At 40.2% G+C, this 13447-nt stretch overlaps 1 protein-coding gene across 4 annotated transcripts in view; it reads left to right on the top strand.

Annotated features, from left to right (window-relative positions):
- The window catches only part of pard3bb (par-3 family cell polarity regulator beta b), a 313361-nt gene that overhangs the window by 157425 nt on the left and 142489 nt on the right, over positions 1-13447 (top strand). For 3 of the 4 annotated variants that reach the window (XM_069196274.1, XM_015359591.2, XM_015359594.2), the window contains 3 exons: positions 2125-2257; positions 8773-8908; positions 9597-9676. In XM_069196274.1, the coding sequence (XP_069052375.1) occupies positions 2125-2257; positions 8773-8908; positions 9597-9676 (349 nt within the window). The remainder of the gene's footprint in view (positions 1-2124; positions 2258-8772; positions 8909-9596; positions 9677-13447) is intronic. The other variant, XM_015359593.2, reaches the window with a different exon arrangement.

The following is a 13447-nucleotide window of genomic DNA, read 5'->3' as shown; positions in this document are numbered from 1 at the left end:
CCCTATCTCCAGTGGTGTTCTACCTGTTTTAGGGAAACCTGGTTCCAGGCGCTTGCTATGAAGCTTTAGTTGCATTCACAGACTTGTACTTGTACAAATAATAAGTCCCCTCCAATTCCTTTCTGATCAGACGAAAAAACGGAAATTTAGAATTGCCGATAATCCTTCTCTTATAGAAGATGTGTTTTTAATGCAGGCAAGGCAGTTGATGAGGAAGGTCAGTGTTGCAAAACCACCTCAGTGTATAAGCTAGAGGGTTGATTTCTGTTTATGTATACAGCACACACTCTGTGCAGAGTACACAGAAACCAGGGGGAAAAGAAATAACCAGCTCTCTCGTTGTTCAGTCATGCTCGCGCTGTGCTGTAAAGGACATTGAGATTAAAGCAATTAACACAGTGTTGGCATGTATGAATTTGACTTTCAAATCTGTGAACATTTCAATAAAACATCGATTAAGTTTAGCTGTACTTGGAACAGACCGACAAGCATAAGATGGGGATCAGCGGTTTGCATAATTAGACAATTTATGTAAAGAAAACTACTTGATCAAGGTATTTCGACATCGTAAGGTGATTTATAAAATCAGTAAGTCTTGATATTTATGCATGCAGTTCATTTTTGCTATAATGAGCAATTAACAGAATAAGCAATCTGTTTCTTAATGGTTGCTGATAGTTAAATGATTTCTCCTTAGTTGGGAGAAATGATTTAGCAATGCCATTTTTTCTGAACGGAACATTTGTTTGTTTCTCATAGAGAAATAACACTCTCTTTGTAACTTTCTGCACAAAAATGACATTTATTTTATCCCAGTACTTTAATAACGTGCGTGTGGGTTAACTGTGAAACATGCTGTGGCTGGAAAGTGAGTGATTTTAGTGTGACAACCACCTGTTGTACTTTGTAGTTTGAAAAGAGGCAGGGGATGCAATAGCTACTGTATCAGATTTGAAGCATGTGTTTTAGTATTTTTTAAAAAGCCATGACAGTTCACCTGCTGTAAATTCAGCCTGAGGTACATCTTTCCAATGCTAAACTGTCCCTTATCAGTGAGGTCACTCCTCTAATTCTCACTCTGGGGGGGGGGGGGGGGGTTGGCCTTTTGGTATAGGGGACTTCTCTGCTGTTTATTTTTTCTGGGGTTTGCAAAATGGTCTGTGGGAAGTGGCTCAGAGATTGAGAGTTAGATCCTGGGTCTGACTCACATATGAAACTTTGGGGGTTTTGTTTTGTTTTTTTAAAGCGGATACATTTAGGTGGCTTTTTAAATTTTAAATTTAAATTCAACTCATCACAGTGAACGGAGGGATAAGCAGGTCTGTCTCAGGTTTTCAGTGCGATGCCTGAGCATGAATATCTTACCTAAATTCATCCCGTCATATTCTGACACATTCGTCTGAAGTGTTGGATATATTAACTTCAGAGAAGCCCAACAGCTTATGTTGTTTTACTTCCATATTCTCTGGTTTGTTTTTGTAAACGTCTTGGCTTTTCCTGCATTGTTTTGTGCTCTTTTTGGGCATTTGGCATCCTAGGATCAAACTGTTTTGTCTTTTTTCAGACTAGTATTTTCTCCTGAGATTTTACTCCTGCCCAGGTGCCCAGTCATTTGTTCTGTGAGGCTTCTGGAATCGGGAATGTCTTTCCGTGAAGATTAGCGAGCCCTTCAAGGTGTAGAGGCCGTGCTTCCAGTCTGGAGCACGTCGCAAATTAAATGCTCCGGTCCTAAGCTTAGCCCCATTTAACAGTGCGTGCTTTTCCACATGGCCAACCTGTCAATCAGTTCCTCACAGTTTGGCACAAATTAGAAGCCTGTCTTCGAAAAGTCTCAGGATTCCACATGTATTCAATTCGGGAAATGCACCGGCTCCACGCGGAGCTCCGAGATCTTATGACAGCTACTGGCACTCCTCCAAAATTTGAAGTATAGATGATTGTGCCAGTGCACTGTAGAATTTTTACACGATCATCATTGTTATTATTTGCTGATCAATATTTTTGTTTTTTACTCCATATACCCAGGCCCTGTGTCATCCCCTTTTAAGGGCTGCAGTTCACCGTGTAAATTTGAAATGGATCTTTTTTGATCCATTTATTTGACGTCTCGTCTTTCCTGGATAGGAGGGTCAGGAGACCTGGGTGGCTCAGAACCGTGTCGCGGACGGCGATCAAGCCCAGCAGTTTGCCAGCAAACCTGCCAATGGTCTCATGCCAGCTGTGATGGTTCCTAACAGTATTTATGAAACAAGACCTGGTGAGTGAGCTTTTCTATTCATGATGCTTTTCTTTTCTTTCTGATTAGGCCCTTTGAATTGCATTGTGTACAGTGCCACCCATGGATACCTGCTCTGCATTTTTTGTGCAGGACATGCAGCAGAAATGGAAAAACCACATGCAAATGTATCAGTATGTTCAGATCACACACTGTTCGAAACCGGGAACCATGTTTTTGCTAGGCTTGTATTCTGACTGTAGTGCAAACTTTTTCTTGAGCGTTAAGGATTCTCTTGTCATCACCAGCAAAGGAAAGGACATATGGTAAATGGGTTTCAAGCAAGTAAGTCTTAAATCCCAGGCAATCTTAAATTGCAGGCCAATGACTGAGATCCTACATAAATATATAGGCTGTTTTTATGTTCCATCTGTGCTCTTAATGACTTCATTAAATCAGTTAATATCTTGATTGGTCTAAATGACCAGTCCTTAGCCAATGTGTATATAAAGTAACTTAGAATTAACCAGGGTTGTGTTTTCAGGCCATGGACTGAATATTAGTATCATACGTGTACAAAGGACTTGCCAATTTATTTTTCTTAACCTTAGGATTTGCTTTAAATGTTTTTTTTTTCTCATGCCAAAGTGTCATTTTTTGCCCCATTCAGCTTTCTCTACCTTGTTTCTGAAGTTTTGCATCGTTGCAGCCAAAATCCCATCCTCCATGCACACTGTATGTGACAAGAAATGTCGCAACGTTGATCGTTGCAGTAGAAGCAGACCCACACCAGTGAAGATGATAAATAACAATGAGTCCTTTTTTGAAGACCTTGCATTTGGAAAAAAAAAATGATGAGTGGGCCTTGTTAAATTCTGCTTATTTCAATACACATTAGGGATGAAAGAATGCTCTCTACGAAACCCTACCCATAATAATTCCATTATCGTGTTGTTTTGTATTCAAACTGTTCTTCAAAAATTCCCAAGTTAATACTCTCTTGCATTAGCTTATCGCAAAAAAAAGCCCCAGTTTACTCAGATTTGATTTCTTGCTTGTAAAACGATACACATTTGGCACAGTTTGTCATGATTCAGCTGTTTCAAACGACTGTTCACAATGGCCAGAGAACACATGCTGTTCATTTTCATGAGCTAGAGTTTTCAGACATGCAAAATATAGTCTCATTAAACACATCCTCTGCTTTTGACAAATAACTTCTCACAAGCACAGAATGCAATTGTAGTTAAGGCTATATGTGTCCCACTCATTTAAATTATTGCATCTCTTTGATAGGATTGCCGAAGCACCCTGTGGTAACAAAACAAATAGTATTTTACAGATGCCATTGTACAGCTTTTATCTGCTGAGCGGATTTGACCTTGAGACCATTATTCTGAATAAATATAATGACGCTTTTCATGTATTCATATGTCCTTTACTTAACTTAGCATAACATGCTGTGAAATTTATTCTCCTGTTTTCCAATATTTAAATAAACAAAATGGCCTTGCTTTCAAAAGTGTGAAGACTACTCATACTGTACTCTTTGGAAAACACTGGTGATCTTTTCCACAGCTTCCACTGTAATGTGAATTTCTAGAGTTTGGTTACTTAAGCAGTTCCATGTGCTCTGATGTCACCTCTGCCAAGTGCTATGTGAACAACTTTGAGTAGACCACCATCTACAAGGACAACCAGTTATTATTAATTAATCCCTATAGGAACCTATGGTATATTATGGATATCTATCTACTGTATATATGAAGAAGCTAATTGTCATTACTTACAGTAGGTGTTAATTTCTGTAAATGTATTTATATCTCATGAATGGTTTTGTGAAAGTTTGCTTTCTGGAATCCCTTTCTAAGGTTATGTAGTTGCTTATATGCAGTATGTATTCTTTTATTTGTGTGTTCACATACAACAGCTATTTGCTGAGCTAGATTTGCATTATATACAGTAGTCTACCTGTGACACCTGAAGAAGGCTCCACGGCCGAAACGTTGTGTTTTCTCTCTTCTTTTTTTCAGCATGGAATAAACCTATTACTTGTTCCATATACAGTAGTAGACTTTGAATTTTGCAGGAGGTTTCGTATTTTGTTCTACGGAAGTGTCCTGTGGGACACAGCGTTTGGAGTAAAATTTGTGCATTTTTCAAGAGTTAAGAAGGGTATTCCAACATAGTGGTGCCTATTGTTAATTGAGGCAAAGAAATTGTGACAAGTGCTGTTTCCAGAGATTGCTACAGACAGAGGGCAAGGATTAAATTGCCCTGTACACAAGACAAAAGCCTGCAACATCTCATTGTAGTTGTAATTCTGCTGGGTGTTTCAAAGAAAACACGTTGTGACACTCATACAGCTTTCAAGGCACTGTTCATAGATAGAGGAAGCTTACTTTGTGAGGCTACAAGAAAGTAATTGTCTAGATGTACAATACAGTATCTCGTAGAAGGACTGATCTAGTGCTGTGCATTTGTCTGAGCAGACGTGTAATAGAGGTGGAGTGCTTTGTGGTGTGGGCTACCCAGATGGTTTTAGAGATTGCATGCTGCATATTTGTGTATTTAATAAATCATTTAAGACAATTCAAGAGTGCACTACTACCAGACGCAATAGAGACAGCTGTATGTTAAAAATCGAATTGAACTGTTCATAAGGGCAGGTTGGTTCCTTGGTACCCTGGTTAATTTCTACTCTGGATTTGCACTATTTGACCTGCCCAAAGTTGCCCTTCAGTTCAACAGGAGCAACCTTTCTGCTTTGCAGTGGAGTTACTGGTGCAGAATGACCACCATGCGTAACCGTAGGTGGAGCTGCATTTCACTGGATGAAGTAAGTCCCCTCTGATAAGTAAAGCACTTAAGTCATTGGGTACGCTTTGTTTAGCTTGCACATGATCTTTAAACGTCTTATGCGAAAGGGAGTGTGTGCATCTCGTTATATCTCCCTCTGCAGTGGTTCCTCTCATGCATGATCCAAATTAAAGTTGTTTTGCTTTGATAGCAAAATAGGTGTAAAAATCACTAGTAGAGAGAACAAATCAAGCAAGCATACCTTTACAGCTTGAAGTTAATGATGGCACTCAGTTAGCAATTAATAAGTTGAACCTTCCGGTTCCTGCTACGAAGGCACCTTGCCTGTGCTGTTGGAAAAATGCTATTTATTATTCAAGGCAAGTGCCCTTCTTAAGCAGACCCTTTCTGTTGACACAGGTGTGTGTGCGATTAATAGCTTTGATGTGCTATAAAGACACATTGATTCTTTACGTTCAGGAAAAGTGTTGTTTTTGGAAGAGACAAAAAACTCGCTGGCTAACTGTCTGTGAATGAGTACCCACTAGCGTCGGATACTTCTAAATGTTGATGAGAATTTCATTTTCTACAATGCTTTGCTTTAGATGAAGATAGATAGGCTTTATCACGTATTCAGAAGAGTGATAAATCACGTCCAGACTGCAGAGTTTTGTGCTATATGAGCAAATGAGGAGCGGCTTGGATGTTTAATAATGACCAGCCATCTGAAACATGATTTATATCAGGAAGAATTATGATTGTTGCTGCTTGTTATGATGTAAACAGTACGTCTGTTTATCATTTGTGACTTCAGCCACTAAATACCCAATAAAACTGAAAGTGTGCCTACAGATCAGGTTTTTTTTTTTCTCCAGCATATATCTTCATCTTGACACCGATAAGCCAAATTGATGAAAACACATTTGCTGGCTGGTTTGTTTATATTTCTCTGCAGAAGCCTTATTTATTAATTTTTACATGCATAACCTGTATGTGTGTATATAGGGAAACCTTTAAGGCCGGAGTCGTCCTCTTCTGGTTTGTATCTGCAGGTGTTCAATCCTTAATGACCCAATCAGACACTGAAGGGAGGGGTCTTGCTCCGTTACAGGAGTGTCCTGTCCTGATCTTGGAGGACCAGTGTGTCTGTAGGTTTCTTTAAATCAGCCAGACCTAAAGAGCTGGTAAAAGGTGTTAAACTGGTTTAGCTGAGCCAATAACCTATTAGTTTAGCAGATTATCCATTTAAGATCTGTGTTGGAATGAACACCTACAGACACAGCAGCATTGCAGGAACAATATGCCCCTGCTTTGAGGTACCCCTGAGCTTATTAAAAATGAAACAGGTGATGTGGCCTGAGTACACGTTGCAGTGAATGAGCACCTCACCCTCGTACCAAGAGCCTTGTGAGGATCTACTGTAATAGAGATAATAAAAGCCCCAAATCTGTATGCTGTTGTTGATGTGATGTGTTGCATCACAGGGCCTGATGGGGGGCCGGGCTCCCTCTAATATGGCATGGCTCTGTGTGTTGTTGAGATAAAGTCCTCATCTCCTGGGAGTCATTGGATCACTACACAAAAGAGGCATTTTCCAATAGTTACCGGGGGGTTAAAAAGAACCAGGACCTTTGCTTTGTTGGCTATGTCTTGCATCACCCCCATTTGAATGTGAAAAGGTGCTTGGTGGATTCACTTCAAAGAAAAAGGATATTGAAAAATACCTTTTATGTCCCTTATTGATTGATCAGAATATGGGTAGTGCAAAATGTAAACATATGGAATATTGCACAACGCAATCACTAGAATACAAGGCATACTTTAAGCTTGTAAGATAATAAGGCATTGCTGTTGTTGATGTCCTGTAAAGGCCTGCTAAAGATAGTCTACTAAATAACACAAACATGCTGTGAACAAAGAAACTAACCTTCTAATTCTGGCATAATATTCTTACATATTTAAATAGATTTTTATTGGATTTATAAATCTGCATTTATATCGATGCATTACAAAGCAAGCTTCAGATAGTTAGCCTGAGGTGTTTAACCCAAATACTTTCATTTGTCACCTGGGCTTCCCATTGCATGTCTGTACTGTACATCACTGCTAAACGTTTGTGCGCACTGTGGATGGGCACTTCCCAGTATCAACAGCACACAAGTGTTTTGTGTACAAATGTCACAAATCTCTGGGTTATTTACGTCAGTATCTTCATTGGTGGTTTTTTTTTTTAAATTGATGTACTGTGCTCGCCATTTTTATACCCGTCTCGCATGAGACGTAATTCTAAATCGAAATAAAGAAATGAATAATCAGTTCTATAGCTGATTGTTCCCTTACTTTCTGAAGCATGCCGAGAGCTCATTCTTCTGTTTCGGTATCGCTTGACACTGTAGTGTTTGCAAGTGTGGAGGAGATTAGAGGATCATCTGTGAGCAGTGACTCTAATCCCCAGTACCATTAAGTCGTATCTCCTCTGACATTAATAAATTTATGACCCACTGATAAGCACATGTACTAAAGCATGGCAAATGTTTTAAAAAACAAGTTATAAGCTGCTTTTCGTGATTTCTGAACTGTTGTGCATCATAAACTCTAAATTGAAGTGTGAAGGCCCGCTTATTCCATCTCTCTGCAATTATCCGTTTTTCGAATGTTGTTGTGTTTTCTATATTAATGGCACTCCACTAATTAATGATGTGATGGTAAATCCGTATGAAGACAAATCTTAATTGAGAAGCTGCGGACTGCAAATATCATGGGTTCTTGGAAATTTACAGAGCTTGAGAATCCAAAAGCGTGAGGTTATCATCTGTTTTTCTAGGACAGCAGTTTTTAGCATTTTCCTGTCAGGCGATATACCATGTTGAATCAGAAAATAGATGTGACAAATCCCAACACAGGAAACCAGCCTTTGAGGCACACTACTGGCAAAAGAGGAGTCAAAAAAGTTCAATCGGGCAACTTGATTTTAAGATGGTATGCGTGTCACGCCTTTTAACTTTCTCCTCTCAACCCCCAAGATAAAGATTGCTTTAATTGCTTATTTCAGGAAAACTGGACAGATGTATTAATAGAAATTCCATCTCGGATTTTTAAACTCTGTGGTTCCTCTGACAGAAGCAGCTTTACTGAGCAGTTCTGACATCTGACATTGTGACCGGGAGAGGAACACTATAAAATGTCAGGGTCTGGAAATCGGGAGGGAGCTTTTAAGAGCCTCCCAACAAGTAGAACCCCTTTCCAAAGGCCCTCAATTGCAAAAAGCGATCATCGATTAATATATGCTGCAGGCAGAATAAAGCCAGGTTTTCTCTGTTTAAGTGCTGATAAAACAGCTCTATCTCATCTGAGAAGCAAGTGACTTATATCCTTGACATGCAGACTAAAATGCGCTAAAAGGTTTAATCTGATTTCAAAGTCCTATCTGTATACTGTATGTATGCAGAATACACAAACGTTTGTCTTTCTGGATTTGTGGGTACAATTGTTGACTCTCATTCTTTTTTTGAAACCTTACACAGGGAAAAAGCACACAACAAAACAGTTTTGACACTTGCGTGTTTTTGAGAAGATGCCATTTACTTTTTAAAATAATTTGTCTTGTGGGGGGGGGGGGGGGCTTATCATCCTCTTGAGGGTATCTGATCAGATTCGGTCCTCACATGTACAGTAGTAATGCCTGCACATGCACACACGCAGATGTGTGCATTGACATATGTGAGCTGCATTTGAGACCTTGCACATTCTCTACCTAGCTCCCAACCAAGTGATGAACGGAGGATACAACACGGAGGAAGAGGAGCGTGATGAAGACCGCCCATCTCCTCCCATCCATCTAGATGCAGATGCGCTGAAGGCTGCAGGTTCTCAAAGGTCAGATCAGATGAAGAGGTATATGCCTTCCTCTCTTGCTGTGCTTGTTTACTAACTAAGCAACAACTAAGCACTTGGTTCAGGTGACTTAATGTGTAATAGTGATCTGGAGGTGGATATCACCCTTTGCTTCGTGATCGTAAAATTGTGGTTTTAAGCATTTTTTTTAAGCCACTCGGCCATCTACAGTATATGCTGTATAAGAGTTTTAAATTTGGCGTTTGCCATTTCTAAGAATTTAATTGTCATGCTGGAGTCAAAACTTCCATTTAGAGTTAGTTGGCCGTATTATGATGATCTCTCTGACGGTTTCTTTGGTCAGAGAAGGATGATCCAGATTGCTAATTTCGGTGTATTCATGCTGTACAGTTGCTCTGTCATGAAGTCTCTACCTGGGAGAAGCCTGGTTTGGTAAATAGGACGCAGGAGCTATAAAATCTGATTTGGACTTGGTTTCAGAGCTTACTGGGAAATGATCTGGAAGAAAAGCTGGAGACATTTATACCGTTATTTAAAAGAAACTCGTGAAGAAGACCCAACAGCCAAAACGTTTTTTTTTTGTCTATCTTCCTGCATGGAATTAGCCTTTTACGTGTTCCTTTTCCAGCCATGCAAGCTGACCCAGTGCCCCTTTCAAACATCTTTACTGCTCACCTGCTTTATTCCATTTCCTTAATGTTTTGTTACCTCTGTTACCTTGTTACAGTCCTGAGTGGCAGACGAGTCCAAACCTACAAAGGGAGTCTGAGCACCGCAATGTGAAATCTTCCAAAAGTATGGACCTTGGTAAGGACAACAAGCATTTGAGATACGGATCTCCATTTTTCAGTAAAGAAGTGTTTTTTGTTGTTGGGTTTTGATTTACTTACCAATACCAATACCTGTCAGGTGTATGGAAAATACCAGACGGGTGCCGCAGACAGTGAAAGAGTGTAAATAAAGTGTGAATGTATATATTTAAAATATTCAGGTGAGGAAAATATTTAATGAGGCAGCAAATGGAGTTTCAGGGTTCTACAGCTTCAAGATCGAAGTCGTGTTGAAAGACATTTTGGGCTTTGTCTTATGTCTAGTACTTCAGACACAAAACAATCTGATGAAAGTATTTTTCTATAGCCTTTTATTTTAGAGGAAAATGGGGAAAAAACACTTAGGAACAAAAGTAATCTCTTTTTGATATTAAATGGCAACTGACAGACGTAAGTGCATGTTATATAAACCCAGATCAATGCGGCACTCAGCTATAATACAATTAATTTGTGTTGGACTTTAAAATAAAGCAAATTTAATAATGGAGCTGGGGGAGTTCAATTTGAGCCGCATTTGATCCAGACTAACAACAAATCTGAATTGCATGACAGCATTTTAACAAACACTTCTGTGTGTTATTCTCCTTAACTCGGTTATCAAAAAATGTCAGGAAGCTAACAGGAGTTTACAGGAAGCCAAATCGGCCCTGTGGACAGACAAATTGTTCCAAAAATTCTGTTCTTTTTTTTTTAGTGCTTAAGGACAGTCATTTTCTGCACAATGCTTTGAAAGAACTTGGGGATCCTGTGTAGGGCAATTATAAACAAAGCAAATTAAAGCTAGGCTTTGAAAACACATTCTGTTTTGTTGTTTGAAGTTGCGTGTGGTATTTGAAATGAAAAGTCTTAATTAGGCGAGGTAGCTATATACTTATAATCTAATCATTTTAAGTGTTAATTTGGAATCTGAAAAGGAGGTTTCGGCTTGGTCCTAGGTTTGATTCAGGGCTGAGGGGGTTCCTGTGTGTAGTCTCCAAGTTTTCCCTGTGCTCAGTTGCATTGTCTTCAGGCTTTCCAGTTCACTCCCGTCTCCCAGACACTTGCCAGCTGGAATAACTGGTGTATTTAGAAATTGTCCATGTGTATAAGTGCAGCAATGGACAGGCATCCCATCCAGGGTGTAGTCATGCCTCGGTCTCTCAGGATTGCGGCAAGCCTCACCAGATATAAACAGCTTCCTGATGATGGATGGAGGATTATTTATCACACTGGGTCTTTGGCATCGCTTGTATCCAGAATCCACAAAACAGGGCCCTTAAAGCAAAGAGATCTATCCATCCATTGCTTCTTTCAAATTAGGGTCACAGGGGAGCATCCCAGCAAGTGGCAGGCATAAGGCAGGGTACACCCTGGATGGGATGCCAGTCCATCGAAGGGCTGACTGATGCACACACCCTCAGGGCCAGGCGGCAGTTAACCTACCAGCATGTCTTTGAACAGTGGAAGTACACTAGAGCACCCGGAGGAAAACCTTGCACACAGGGAGAACATAACAGACTCAACACAGATAGTTCCCTGGGTCTGGAAGTGACCCCAGGATCCCAGTGCTGCGAGGCAGCAGTGTCAACCACTGTGCCACTGTGCAAAGACCTTTTTGAGTTGGGGGAAAAAAAACATTGTCACACTGTTGCATCCAACTTGAGAGTCAACAGTTGCTTTTTTCACACATTTGGGATGTTCTGCTTTCAGTTAACCTCTGATTTCCATCCCATTATTACTATAACTGTGGATGCTTCTGTGAAACTTTCACACATTGGCCGTACAGTATGTTCACATTTATAAACCATCTCCCCGCTTTTTGTATTTGTATAAATGCACAACAGGCAGGATTCATGTGTACAGGTTTGGTGCCTCTTTCTGAAAGAAGAAATGTACAGGGTTTAATGTTTGATGCAGTGCTTTTGTTTGAAAGTAGAAAAAAGCTTTTATAAGGAGACTGGGAGCCAGCAGGAAAGAGACTGAAAATGCTAGAAGTTGGTAGTCATTCGTTTTATGGATTTGATGGTTTGATTGCTCAAAAAATTGAATGCACACTATAAAATTGAATACTGCAGCACATTTCCAGATATTAGCTAAGGATGACCCTATTAACTTTTTTTTTTTCATTAGAGACAGAGTGAGGAATATCTCATTTTATTAAAACACTGGATGCAGCAGATTTTCAATTACAGTTCATTAGGTTTCCATATTGGGTTTCCTTCATCGTGATGCATCAGCAGGGCGACTGATTGTGCTTCATTACCGGGGACATGTCTCTCACTTTTTATTTCAGAAACACTTCCTAGGAAATGAAGTTTTGGAAGGCCATCGGAAATTGATTATCTTTTGGCCTTGAGTTTTTGTGTATAAACTCCTGAAGGAACAGTCTGGCTTTTGCACACCACGCTGCCAAAAATAGCACAAGTTGATGATAGATACTGTATGTGTCCGAAAACGTACATTTGTAAAGTGCTATGAAATACCCCCCCCTCATCTGCTACTCCTGCCTGCTTGTCAGCCTGTGTGTCTAAACCTGTTATCTGTCCATCTGTCTGACTCTCAGACATAAGGAATGGCATCTTTCACATCCCGTGTCTTAATTTAGTCGGTTCAAAAGACACTGCAACTGTTACCTGCAGGAATGAATGAGCCTTGGTTGAGATATTGTCAAGTAAAGTTTAACAGTCTTTCCCATATATAGTCAATATACGGGCAATATATATAAATATAGGAACAAGTAAAGGTTTATTCCATGCTAAAAAGAGAAGAAAAGAAACACAACGTTTCGACTGTGGTTGTTTGCTGCCCGTTTTGTTTTGACACTTACAGGCTCCACAGCCGAAACGCTGTGCTTTTCTTCTCTTTTCAGCGTGGAATGAACCTTTACTAATAAGCCTACGCCTGCTGACGCGGCTACCTACTTGAACTACTCATGTAGAAATATAGTTGGTAAGGGGATAATAGTGGTATATGTCTACAACTCTGTCTGGCTGTTCATCTGTGTGTGCACATGGTTTTAAATTAAAAAGTAGTAACATTCCATTTAAATTTAACAGTGGTAACATGAGTAGTAAAGTAAAAACTAGTAAGGTTATCAAAAGGTAACGTCTTTCACTTATCAGTGGAAATTAGTTACGGTGGTGAAATTGTGGAGTTCTCTCACAAGTAGACCGTGAATCTGCGAAATGTAGGGCTGCTGCCAAAAAAAAGCTCTCCTAAGCATCCTGATAACTTGTCTCAGTGCTGCGTTATCGAGCTAGAAAACCTCTCGAGATAAGAACTTTTTTTCTTCCTTATCCAAGAACTGCAGTAATGAATTCTGTAATATATTGATGTTCAAATATCCATCTCGGTTCAAATCAGCAGAGGAATCCTACTCCGTTGGGCCCCTGAGCAAGGCCCTTAACCCCAGCTGCTCCAGGGGGCGCCATATAAATGGCTGACCCTGCACTCTGACCCCAAGCTTCTCTCTCCCTGTCTGTGTGTCTCATGGAGAGCAAGCTGGGGTATGCAAAAAGACAAATTCCTAATACAAGAAATTGTATATGGCCAATAAAGTGATCTTATGTAGATAACTCTGCTGCAGAAATCTCCTCCAGGCTGGCTTTGAACATGTTCCAAATACCTTAACAGGGACACGGCCCCCCCGTCTGTCCAGCAGGGAAATAAAGCACCTGTCCCCATTTGTCCCATGCGTGATGTAGATTCAGGGTGGAGCAGAGAGCAGAGGGAGGATGGGTAACAGCACAAAAAGCCATTAGGGCCGGCC

The sequence above is a fragment of the Lepisosteus oculatus genome, chromosome 12 (genome assembly GCF_040954835.1).
Source record: "Lepisosteus oculatus isolate fLepOcu1 chromosome 12, fLepOcu1.hap2, whole genome shotgun sequence".
In the NCBI taxonomy this organism is placed as follows: domain Eukaryota; kingdom Metazoa; phylum Chordata; class Actinopteri; order Semionotiformes; family Lepisosteidae; genus Lepisosteus; species Lepisosteus oculatus.
This window is presented reverse-complemented; position numbering and strand designations above follow the sequence as displayed.